The 12,318-nt window shown below is 35.5% G+C and overlaps 1 protein-coding gene across 3 annotated transcripts in view; it reads left to right on the top strand.

Annotated features, from left to right (window-relative positions):
- Positions 1–12,318, top strand: part of ARHGEF3 (Rho guanine nucleotide exchange factor 3) — a 134,662-nt gene that overhangs the window by 85,962 nt on the left and 36,382 nt on the right. The window contains exon 1 of one of the 3 annotated variants that reach the window (XM_034436787.3): positions 5,520–5,835. The exons of the other annotated variants lie outside the window; for them this stretch is intronic. Coding sequence (XP_034292678.2) covers positions 5,740–5,835 — 96 coding nt within the window. The 5' untranslated portion in view covers positions 5,520–5,739. Of the gene's footprint in view, positions 1–5,519; positions 5,836–12,318 lie in introns of those variants that run through there. 3 annotated transcript variants of the gene reach the window in all.

Raw genomic sequence — 12,318 nt, 5'->3', positions numbered from 1 at the left:
ACATCAAGCAAAAGTTTGGGCCTTTTGGTAGCTTCATATGAGAGAAGAAATATTAAGGTCAGCACCAACATTGCAAATTAAGTCCAGAAATACTTCTTTTCAAACCTTTTCTGTTAACTGTTTCTCAAGGCCTTGCTTTATTTTAGTACATTAATGTAGTGGCTGCATTCTGTATCAGCTGCAGCTTCTTCACAGATTTCTTAAATGGCCCGTTTAGAGTGTGCTAGGTTATAATATTTCATTCTTTGCAGGGATATCAGCATTTTTTTAATGCTGGATGCTTATGTATGCATATATTTAAAATAACACCAATGTATGCATGTGTGGTTGTGATTTCTATCATTCTTTTAAAGTTTCATATAAATTGGAATACTTAAATTAGACCTAAGGCAGTATAGAAGCTTGACATTGTTTCCCTGCCATTTCAGTTACTTTGACGTTTTGGTTAAGTCTTTAAAACTTACCATGAATAATAAATAAAATAATGCTCATAAATATGTAAATCTTTGTCTTTGATAAAATTGGTTCTTTTATTTTGAGCTTCCCAGAGTCAGTCTAGAGTCTGGGAATTATTAAATAATAACCAAACAAATATTTCTATCATGGTGAAATCCAAATGTTTTAGCACTTAAAGGTAAAAAAGCTTGAAAATCCCTCTTCTAATCTTCAGAATCTAATTTAGTCCAATTTTTGTTTCATGTGTTTTAACATTCTGTGATTATGATGTCGTTTGTGTATATGACATATACATGGTAACCTTGAACAAAGTATCATTTATGTAAAACTTAATTATTAATCAGTTGTGACCTACATTTACATTTATTGCACAGGTAGTCCTTGCTTACCAATCATTTGTTCAGCAATTGTCAAAGTTGCAATGGTGCTGAGCAAGTAGTATTTATGACCGGTTATCAAAGATCTGGCTGTCACAGTACTCCCATGGTCATGTGATTGTGAATCAGGCATTTACTAACAGCTCACACTTAAGACAGTTGCAGCATCTTGTGGTCTGTGATCACCATTTGAGAACTTCTCTATGAGCTTCCCAAAAGCAAAGTCAATAGGGAAGCCAGCAGAGAAGATTGCAAATCACTCTGTTATGTATCTCCCTGACTTTCGTGTGCACCACGCTGTGCCGTCCTTCCCTCAGCCTCTATGCATTTGCACCGACCTGCACCCTCCTTTACTCGCCTTCCCTGTACTCCTGCCAACCTGCACTCTTCTTCTCTTGGTCTCCTTGTAGTTGCACCAATTTGCACCTGCCTTCTCTCTGCCTCCCTGTGTTCACACTGCACCACAGCACCCTTTCCCCCAACTTACATATGGTCTTCACTGGACCTCCCAGAGCCTCCCACAACCCTCTGTGACACTTTCCCCCCCTTGCTCCTTACCTGGGATTTCTGCCAGTTCCCGTTTAACAACCCACATACCTTAGGCTTATGATGTTCGCAACTGCCTGGATTGCTAAGACGTTGATAAGAGTTATCTAAGCCTAAGTCATGTGATGTTGTGCTTTATGATTGCATCACTTGGTGCCAGCCCCAATTGCTGTCATAACCGAAGAATTACCTATAATATAAACTAGGATTTGCATGTAACAGTGTCAGATGATAACGGTGAATTCATATAAATGATTGAGATGAGAATTAAAAATCCAAGATTTATTAGGAAAATCATATTGATTTTGCATCAATGCATTCTCCTTCTCTTCTTTAACAATCATATTGACCTTCTGACCTGTCTGGTTTGTGTTTAATGTCAGTTGCTTTGTGATGAATGTATCTATGTATGATATCTTAGATGGACAGGACACACCTAGATAGACACATCAGAATCAGTGAAGAAACAGATTCCTTGAGTAATGGGAGAGCACATTCCCAGAAGAACTCAATAAACAGAGAAATGCATGGAAGAAGTTGAAAAAGCACATGGGATAGCCACGGGAAGAGTCAAGGGCCTTCCCTTAAAACAGAGAGGAGGAGGAGGAGGAGGATTTAGAAATTTGTAGAGAGCAAATGTCAGGCTCCACCGAACTGTAAGAATAAGGGAGGTTTGATTTTTCTGAAGTTCAAAAAAGTTTCTACAGTTCCAAAAATGAGGTTGGGAAACAGTGATGGAAAGCAGAAAAGTACCTCTGGTTTACCTATTGTTTTGTTAAAGAGTAATTAGTGAGATGGGTGGTGTATAAATTTGATTAATATATTAAAAATCAATCTCTGCTTATTTGTCATGTAAATTCTGTTAAATCTTGCTATGCTGTTCAGATTGCAGGGAAGATAGGATCTGATACAGCACAAAAGGATATTACAGTTTTTTGCTTCCACCTTGACTTCTACCCTGCCAGTCTCCTATTCTTGCTTGCCCCGTAGAGCTATTGATCAGATGGATCCACGGTCCAGCCTATCAGATGTAATGGTGTCTGGATTGCTCCTTCAGAGAGACAATTCTTCCTCTTCCAAACTGGTTTTCATTCCCCCCCCTCCAAAAAAACTCTCCCTCCTTACTTTTTATAATTTTGTTTAGAACTTTCCTTCTCCCTCTTTTCCATTCTCTCTGAAAGCAATTTCTTAGCATTTCTCTGCCTGCCTTTAAAAGTTTATTTTCATGGGCCAGTATTAACTAGCATTAAGATTTATCCACTCCCTTATTAATTTGAGTAATCTAATGGTCACCCATCTCATAACAATTGCTCTGGGCAGTGTACAAAGGATTAAAACCAAAAGCAGTAAAAATAAAAACAACTTGAATAAACAACATAGCTTATCTCTGAGATCTAAAAATAATTCCAGTTTGCAAGCAGTAAAACAACAGCCAACCAGATCAACCAGCAGAGCCTGCTTAACTTTCCAGCCCAAATTCCTATGGGGACAGCCAGGGCTTTAATGCTTTGCAAAAGGCCAACAAAGTCAAGGCCATTGAAATCTGGTGGGATGCTGTTCTATAGAGCAGGTGATGCAACAAAGAGATTTATGCCTCTGGGGTCCAGCAAGATGACACTCCAGGATAGAAGAGCCATGCAGGATGCCCTCCCTGTTAGTTCTTGTGGAGTGAGCAAAAATAATTGGTAAAGGTGCTCTCCCCACAAATACTCTGGCTCTTTGCCACATCGGGCTTTGTAGGTGATAACCAGAACTTTGAATCACATGCATAAACTCATTGGAAGTCAATACAACGAGTGGAGAATATGAGTGCCATAAAACTCTCAGGATTACTTGTGTTGCAACAGTATATATATTGCAGCCTCTGAATTCTCTTCAGGGAAAGCTCCATGTAATATGCATTACACTAATTCAAATGGGAGATTATGTGAGTTATCATGAGTAGGGTTTCCTTAATCCCATCCGAAAGAGATCCAGATAATCCTCCAAGGCCTTCTGGAGCTGTAAAACAACTACCTTCCTTCAAATAGATGAAAGTTGTGCAGTTCTGTTGGTCCATTGATGGTTTCTTGAGAGGCCGGGCAACCTCCTCTTTCAAGACGAGGAAACAACACCTCTCTCAAATAAGCATTCTCTACCTCTTGAGAGTCCTTAATTCTTAGTCCTTAAAAGGAAGGAACCTTAATCTGAAAAACAGAGAGCTGAACTCATAATTCCAAAGATCCTAATCTTCTTCATCTGGATCACCAAATTATTTGGTGAGACCATAACTCATGCTAGTCCAAAGGATCTGTATATTCAGATTCCAATTCCAGCTGAATCTGAGTAACTTTAATTGATAGACATATAGAATAGTCCTCCCAGCCATCCTGTAAGTGTTCTCCTGAACCCGTCTTACTCAAGATGATCGGGGCTGCCTGCCAGCTTTCTGCAGATATAATAATTTTACTGGCCTTATTGCTAATAGGTAATCCTTAAGAAATGCTCTTTCCCTATACTTAGATGAAGTTCTGTTTTCCTCCAGGACTGCTCTGGGTATCTCTTATGTTTTCTAATTTGGAGTTTCTCCAAGACCCACATTCAAGTTCTGAAATAAATATTGTATAATTCTCAAATTCTCATAAATGACTTTGTATCAGATTTTATCAGCTTTATTTTCCACTGTAGGAAGTAGGCATTGTACTATTGAGCATGCTTAGAATTTGCAGAGAAAAAGTGTTTAGCATCCAGATCCCGGGATAGAAAAAAAAAAAACCTCAGTGCTGAATGATTTAAGACTTTGGAAAAGATAGATTATTATAACAATATGTAGCCTTGTCTGATAATAGAATTTTTCTCTATTTTCTTGGGAATTCTAGGTTGATTAATAACAAGTTAAAACATAATCCTGAAGAATTGATTCTGCACCTTTAAAATGCATTGGCCAAATCACTAGATAAAAAGACAGAATATATCCAATGAAAAATATCTGAAAATGCAAAATCAATTTAGGATTGAAGCTTCCTTACAATATTTGTTTACAAAAATTATAAGAATTAAGTGCTGTAATTTGGTTACACTTTTTTTAAAAATACAAAACTCTCCATATCTTTAGTAAATCATACTTTATTGTTGATAACTTTTGCAACTTTTGCAATTTCTTCTGTAATGTTTTTTAAAAGTTTTTCCCCTTTTCTGATTGTTTCAATCACAGTTGTTTTTCTTGCATCCCTGAATATGTTGTTTTGCAATTGCACTTTAAGCAGCTAATGGAAAAAGTTTAATAGAAATAAAATACAAAGTATATGTATAGAATATTTTGCCATATGTCTCTTACATTAAAGTGCCTCCAAAAGTCTTATGTCCCCTTTTATACTTTGGTAGACAACATGGATTCAAACACTCTAGCATCCATGGGGCCATAATTTTTTTGCTTGATGTTATTTGCATTGGAGAAGTAGAACCTGTCTGTTTAAACTGATGTGCAGTTTAACTGTCTAAAAAGACATTTCTGCTGCCCAATGAGAAAAGGCAACAATGGTAGATAAACAAGCGTTTGACTTGGTTTTTCCCCCTAGTAGATCATTACTTCAATAACTACAGTTCAGAAAATAATATTGAAGGGGCGTAACTATAAAGAGATTTAATTTTTTTAAGTGCATATATATCCATAATTAACACTACTCACATAAATATAGTTTGTGCCTATGTATGTTTGAATGAGTCTGTGCATGTGTGTATGTATATATGAAAACAAAACTGTTTTCATAAGATAACTTATGATTGAGGAGAATGTACCATTTTAGAATATTTGGGAGGGATGGAGGAGGAATTGTATATGTCAATGATCTTTATAAAAATGTAGAACTAAGCATACAGAATTCCACCTTTCTTTTTTTTGTGTGCATATATCTAATATTCTTGAATGTTACACTTTAGATGTAAACATTCATTATTCACATAGTATTTTTAAACAGATGAGGTCTATGAGCAGTATGTGTTGTTTTCCTCTGCTTTCTGAATATATATGGTTTTAGTGCAGGTTTTTCCACTGACCTGAATATGCTTTGAGTAAATTGCTGTATATAGCTGATGTAAACTGATGTATGTCAGCCATTCTCCTCCCATCCAATGTCAGTGGGTGGGTCTCAGGAATAAGCCGTATTCGGTTACACTTTCTTGACACACTCAAGAGCTGTTCTGCTTCCTGTTTCTGTGGGATACAAGAGTTGTCTTCGATAATGCAGCAGCAGGAGGAGGTTCAAACACCAAGCTGCTAAACGCCTCGGAGGCTGTAAAGAGAAGATTTGGCTTTCCTTTCAGTATTCAGTAGACTACAGAATCAGCAGTGATCTCCGAAACTGCTCCCACTTCAGCCACCATGGTGGCAAAGGATTATCCCTTTTATTTCACAGCCAAGAGAGCAAATTGTGGTTTGGAAGTACAGACAGCAAGCATCACAGCACGAGAGCTAGAGGTATGTTTTTTAAATATTTGAAATGCTTCACAGTAGTTTTCTAATCAAAAGAATCTACATTAGAGGAGGGGAGAACAATAACTCTGAACCTCAGTGATGGATACTGATCTCATATTTTGCACTGAGAGGATTTATACAAATGATGCACACTCATACACACAGTATACTTTCTTAAAACAGGATTAATTGCTGCAGTACAGTAGATAGTTGAGAATTATTAATGTATGTTTAATTGTCTAATGCACAGTGGTATTTTTCATAGGTAGAAAAGGCAAATATTGTTATAAACCATTACTATATACTAACAATTCTCAAAGATCTTAATATTGACTTTTTAAGTAAATTATTATAATCTGGCATCCCTAACTAGCAAACGAGTAGGCTGAAAGAATGAAGACTACATACAAGACTGTTGTATGTATGTAATTCTGAGATAATTTGCTATTCTAGTTTTCTGCAACTTTTTAACATTATTTATGTTAACTTGATACTTCTCATAACTTTTTCACAATTAGCAATTTCTTTTAAATATCAGCTTTATATTTTACCATTATGCCTTATAAAATATATTACTTTGTAAAGTACTTTGCATTTTGTTATATTTTAATAAGTACGATATTACATTGTTGTACTGTTTTTGATGCATAATTGCATAAAATATAAACTTCCAGAACTGACTTCTTTGAATTAGTTAAAAATAGTTTTTAACATCTATGCTTTAAAGAAGCTGCAATTGTTCCATATGTACCGGTACCTGGAAAAAAAATTAATTTTTGCAAGAAAGATAATTTTGACTCCTGAGGTCCAAAATTACATTTTGTACTTTTAGATGAAGATGAGTCCTGCAGATGTGATTTTTGTATTTCACTATTTAGATTTAGAATGTAAAGGAAAAGTGCTGTGCTACTCTAAATGATGTGATGTTTTCTCTTAAAGATTTTTAAAATAATAAATGCATAGATAAAACCCCTTTTTGAAATTATAGAGTACGATACCCACATAACTTGACAAATCTCCATTTTGTAGTCTAAAATAAGAATATGCTTCCTGTATTTCATAGGCAGTTGTTTCAATTCATTCTTTGTGCAGGTGAGCAAGAAAAGCCAGGAAATGGTTAATTATAGCTTTCCATTATGCTCTAAGTGGGAAACTATTTTTTATGGTTTCCAACAAACAAGAAAATGGAACCATGGTTTGAAGTTGGAGGCTATTAATACATTCCCTGTTGGAACAATAAAACAAGTCTACAAAAACCACACAGTTTATTCACTTGCAAAAAGGAAAGAGCAAAGTGATTCCATGCAAGAATATGAATAATGCACATTTGGATTTGTGATTATTCAAATCTGATCAAAATCATTTATGATATTATAAGTGAAATTAGTACCAGTTTATTTATTGATTTGATTTTGATTTTTATCAGTTTTACCAGTTTATTTATTGATTTTATTACTTTTTAAGTAACTCAAGGCAGCAGACATACCTTCTCCTATTTTTATACTGCAACAACCCTGGTCCAAAGTCACCCAGTTGGCTTTCATGGCTAAAGTGGATTATAATTCATGGTCTCCTGGTTTCTCCTGGTTAAAGAATATTATATTATTAAAGATAATAAAGAATAAAGAATATTATATTATTAATATTATTATTAATAGTCTAATAAAGAATATTATATTATTAAAGAAAGCAGCTATAATAATATTATATTATTAAAGAAAGCAGGGAAAGAGCCTTGATAGTACAGTGGTTTAATGCACCCTGTTATTAACACAGCTGCCTGCAATTTCTGCAGGTTCGAATCTTACCAGGCTCAAGGTTGACTCAGCCTTCCATCCTTTCTAAGGTAGGTTAAATGAGGACCCAGTTTGTGGGGGCAATAAGCTGACTTTGTATAAATATACAAAAGTATGAAGGCTATTGCTTAACGCATTGTAAGCTGCCCTGAGTCTCTGGAGAAGGGCGGCATATAAATCAAATTAAAAAATATATATATATCTAGAAAATATCACTCTCTCATTTGCCATGAGTATTTGAAACTGGTTGAAATTATGTCTATAGCTTAAAAAATGTTAGTGAAGTAAAGAATGTGATATTACAGTCCTGTGTTTAAAAGTGTGATTCATGTATTTATTCCTAAATATTATTCCTCATAATATTTTGTTATGAGAGTACTATAATCTTACATTGTCCATACAAGTTGGTATTTTGTAGAACTCGTGTGTCAATATCAATATATGAAAATTATTATTACAATATTGAAAAGTATTGTGAAGTACAGTATAACTTTTCTTTTATGTACACTGAGAGCATATGCACCAAGACAAATTCCTTGTGTGTCCAATCACACTTGGCCAATAAAAAATTCTAATTCTAATTCTGACATGTCATCATAACACACATGTTGAAATTTGTTGGAACAAATCTTGCTCGTTCCTAGGAGTGCATCTTTGTGGCATGATATAAAATCAGAAGAATTTGAAAGGAGGCTTACCAGCAAAAGGAGATGGATATAGGCTTGTATAAGAAATTTGGACTGTGTAGTTAAATAATTCAAGAATGGTTTGAGTTGCAGATACACCTGAAATGGAAGGGAGGGAAAGTGTAAATGTGACATGATGAGAACATCAGAAGAAAGCAATATCTTATTACAATTTTATTGAATTTTTCAGTTCCAGAAAGAGTTACTTTATTTTGTAAAAAACAGTAATGAACAGTGGTATTAAAAGCTGTACAAGCCAAGCACTGCTTAAGAATTTGGTCTGTGACAACTCAGCTTATAAGTAAATTACATTTTTTGGCTGAGCCTGCTAAGTCATCTGGTTTTTGTTGAGTTGAGAGATGCATAGTTGAAGATGTAGTTCTCCTAGTCTGCTTCACTGCATTAAGTTTAGATTAATGGTTCCATCCAAGTTCTATACTCTATTTTCTAGAGTATAGAAAAGAATACTGAGGTCCAGTTCAAGACACTTTTCTAAACTTTTAGGACTGTTTGGTAAGGAAGAGTTGTTTTGATTGTCCATTTAATTGCACAGCTTTTCACTTTATTTTCATATTTTAAGATTTTTGTCGTCAGTTTATGTTGGAAACTCGGGTTACAATGATACTTTCACAAATATCAGTTAGAGAAATTGCATCTCAAAATGAAGTGGACAGATGTGCAGTCATAATTTGCTTCCATTGTCTTTATTAGTATATGTATTAATTTAGCCAGTAGATTTCATTAAAATGGGCACAAGGCCTTTTCATAACATACAAGATACTGCATGTTATTACTAAACCAAATATATGGAAAGTTAATAATATATATAATTTCACAATTTTTCAGTTTTGTGACTCCATCTAAAATCAGGAATTTTGAATAGCAATGTAATGGGATAAAGACTGAAAAAGAAGAACCATTTTATACACTGTAACCTAGATTCATAATGATAGTAAGCTCAACTCCGTGAGTTCATATTTAGGGAGTGTCAATTGTGGACATCAAAGGAGACTGAATGCTACTTAAAGCAATAAATTTGCATGTTTTTCATCTTGTCACCATCCTGTTTTTAAATAAGAACAGGGAGGCAAATACAGATAAATAAAGGTTGTAAATGGCCTATATATTAATACTTTCTGTGTTTAACATAAGTATAGTAAACCTGTTTAGCTTTTGATGGGAACTCTCCAAGGAATTCTGGAACTAGCTAGACATGAAAGTTGAAAAAAATCCTGCAATAAAAAAAAAATAGAAAATAGCTTCCATATTGCTGCAAAAAGAATAACATGGATGTATCCTTGAAATCACAAGGAATTGAATTTAACCTGAAACAGACTTTATTTCTTTTTTACTGCAATAGTATCAAAACCGCTAACTGGATCACTGTTAAGAGATTTGTTAAACAATCATTAAGGGCTTTTTAAAAACAAAAATAATAATTGTGGACTTTATATAAAACTTTGTAGATGCTGATGATGCAAAACTATCCACAAGATCTTCAGAGCATCACAGTTTGTAATTGCGTAATTGTAAGGTTGTAATTTGAACAATGCCACCACCAAGCTACAAGAAATAGGCTTAGTTGAGCAAAGACCAAAACATTGTGAAAATTTAGTAGTGCACTCTAGTGATAGATTGGTATCTTGGAGAAATGTCTAATTTTTGTGTAGATCTATATAATGGAGTGCATGCATGTATGTGCAGATCTGAAAAATGTTGGCTTGAGCTAAATTAGCTCACACAAGTGGCAATAATCTCTTCCTTGAATAGGTTGCTTCTATAAGAAAAAAAACCTTTACTCAAAATAATTGCCACTGATGCATTCAGAATTCATATCTCTATTACAGTATGTCAATCAAAGTTAAAGAACTAAAAATAGACACCAAAAAGAAAGGGGAAAAAAAATAAGAAGAGAAGGTTAATTCAGCCAAAATCCTAACCCTAAAAGAAATTCATATTCAAACAAGTACCTTGCTTTCCAAAGTTCATCCTGGTTTTTAGCCATAGTTGGAGAAGAGCTCAAACAGGAACAGAAGCAGAAGGCAAAAACAGAAATGGAGCAGCCTCTTCCAGTTTTTAAAAGCCTACCTGAGAGGTTTTAGTTCCTGTTTCTAAATAGCCTCTCAATCTTGATTTGTGTTTCTCTATCCATTTGTTTCCATTACCAGGCCAAGTTTTCCTATAAACCTTTCTATGTCTCAATCTTGTAGAATAGGATTTCCCTCCATTTTCTGGCTGTCTTTTATTAGCCAATTCATCTGTCTCATAAATTAACACTGTGTGTGGTTGTTTTCTAAAGGTCCTTCTTACATGGTAGTGCTTTCATTTTCCTGTCCCTCTTAAATCTGATTGTAGATGGTATTCTGCTGAACTTGAAATGCCAAATCAGGAAAGTATGAGCCCATCGGTGTTCTCTTTCCAGTTGACTAATATGAGAGTACAAAAAATAATAATTCAGTAATTTACCTAAGATACAAGAAGTCTTGGAGCAAAAAAAGATACCACTCTATGCACTCATACATTCAGTAAAGCAGGGGGGAAGCTAAATAGAATGCACACACACATTCATGTTTCTAATATGTAATCTCCATGTTTACCTACCTTTTTTTTTTACAAACAATTTGAATAATTGTTACAAAGGAATAGCTGCAGTAATGCCTGGTCTCCATTCCATTGTTGCACTGAAAAGTTTCTAGGAGGTGGAAGGTTCTTGCTGGGTAAAACAATAGCATGGTGGCAGTTTTGCAATTAGGTAATGTACCCAACAGCTAAAACTATACTTTGCAAGGCGCCACTGCATTTAAGATTAACTATTGTATACCTCTTTCCCTTCTTCAACCAAAGGTAAAGAAGGAGAAGAAATGGCTAGACTCTTTCTTCCTTAACTATCCACCTGAAAGTAGTTAAAACAGGAAAAGAGCAGCCTGGTCTGTAGCAGGCTAGCTGGCTTGGTGCCAGAAACAATGGGAAGCAGACAAGGCTGTTGTCAACATCACCCCTGCTTCCTTTGCTGGGTTTCCGTGCTGTCTGGAACAATTCCAAGAATCTGAAAGCAACCGAGGCAGAACTGACAATCTTGGCTGTGGTCTAAGGTGGATTCTGCAGGATGATGTGCTTCTGAAAGGTTGCCATGAGGGGAATCTGTCAGGCTGCCTTTTTCTTTTAAGGACTTGTGAAGGGAGAGGAACATCAGCTGAAGCCCAGGAGCCGGGAGGTGGGCTGAGGCAAGAGTTACAGGAAAACACATCACCCAGAAGCTCTGCAGTACTTCAGTGATGCAAATGGAAAAACTGTCTCTTTCCCGCCCCACTTCCACCCGCCCAGGGTTTGGGTTTGGGTTAGACCACACCTGAGTCAAAAATAAATCAGCTCATCTGCCCAGCATATGTACTGTGCTGTGATGAGATTGCAAACCCTCAGATCTGTGGCAGCAGTGTGAGTTCTAATCATAAGGCAGACTGGAATATATTATTCCAGTTAGGCCACTTGGAAGACATAGAGGAGGCTTATACACAAACCAGCAGGGCAGGGATTGGATAGAAAGTTCTGAGGAAGATACTGAAAGGGAGGGAGTTGAGAGGTTGGTTGGTGAAGGAGTAGAATGAGAAACATTTTGAAGTTAATGAAATCAGTGTGAAATATCAGATTTGTCTAGAAGCAGCCTACATCTCTGAGATGTAGAGGTAATATTTGTAGCAGATTCAGATTGGGGTATCAATTAGGAGTCTGGCACTTTTTTTTAACTGAAGTAAATCTTGTTTAAATTACATTGTAATTTGATCTTAATATTTAAATATTTAAATGGAAAATGATACAAGTTATAGCAAACAGGTCAGTCACGTTTTCTGAGAAATGAGACAGAGGACCTGATAAAGAATTTTCCAAAGGCCATTTTATGTGTGGCCTAACAAACTTGAAACATTTTATTTTCAGACTGTAGAGTAGTAAACAAATCCATTGTCACAAGGTTGGTTGGTTAGTTAGTTAGCCAGCTTTGTTTGATT

Source organism: Pantherophis guttatus, chromosome 2, assembly GCF_059756535.1.
Source record: "Pantherophis guttatus breed Tessera chromosome 2, ASM5975653v1, whole genome shotgun sequence".
Taxonomy (NCBI): domain Eukaryota; kingdom Metazoa; phylum Chordata; class Lepidosauria; order Squamata; family Colubridae; genus Pantherophis; species Pantherophis guttatus.
The sequence above is the reverse complement of the archived record's forward strand: the minus strand, read 5'-3'. Positions and strand labels throughout refer to the sequence as shown.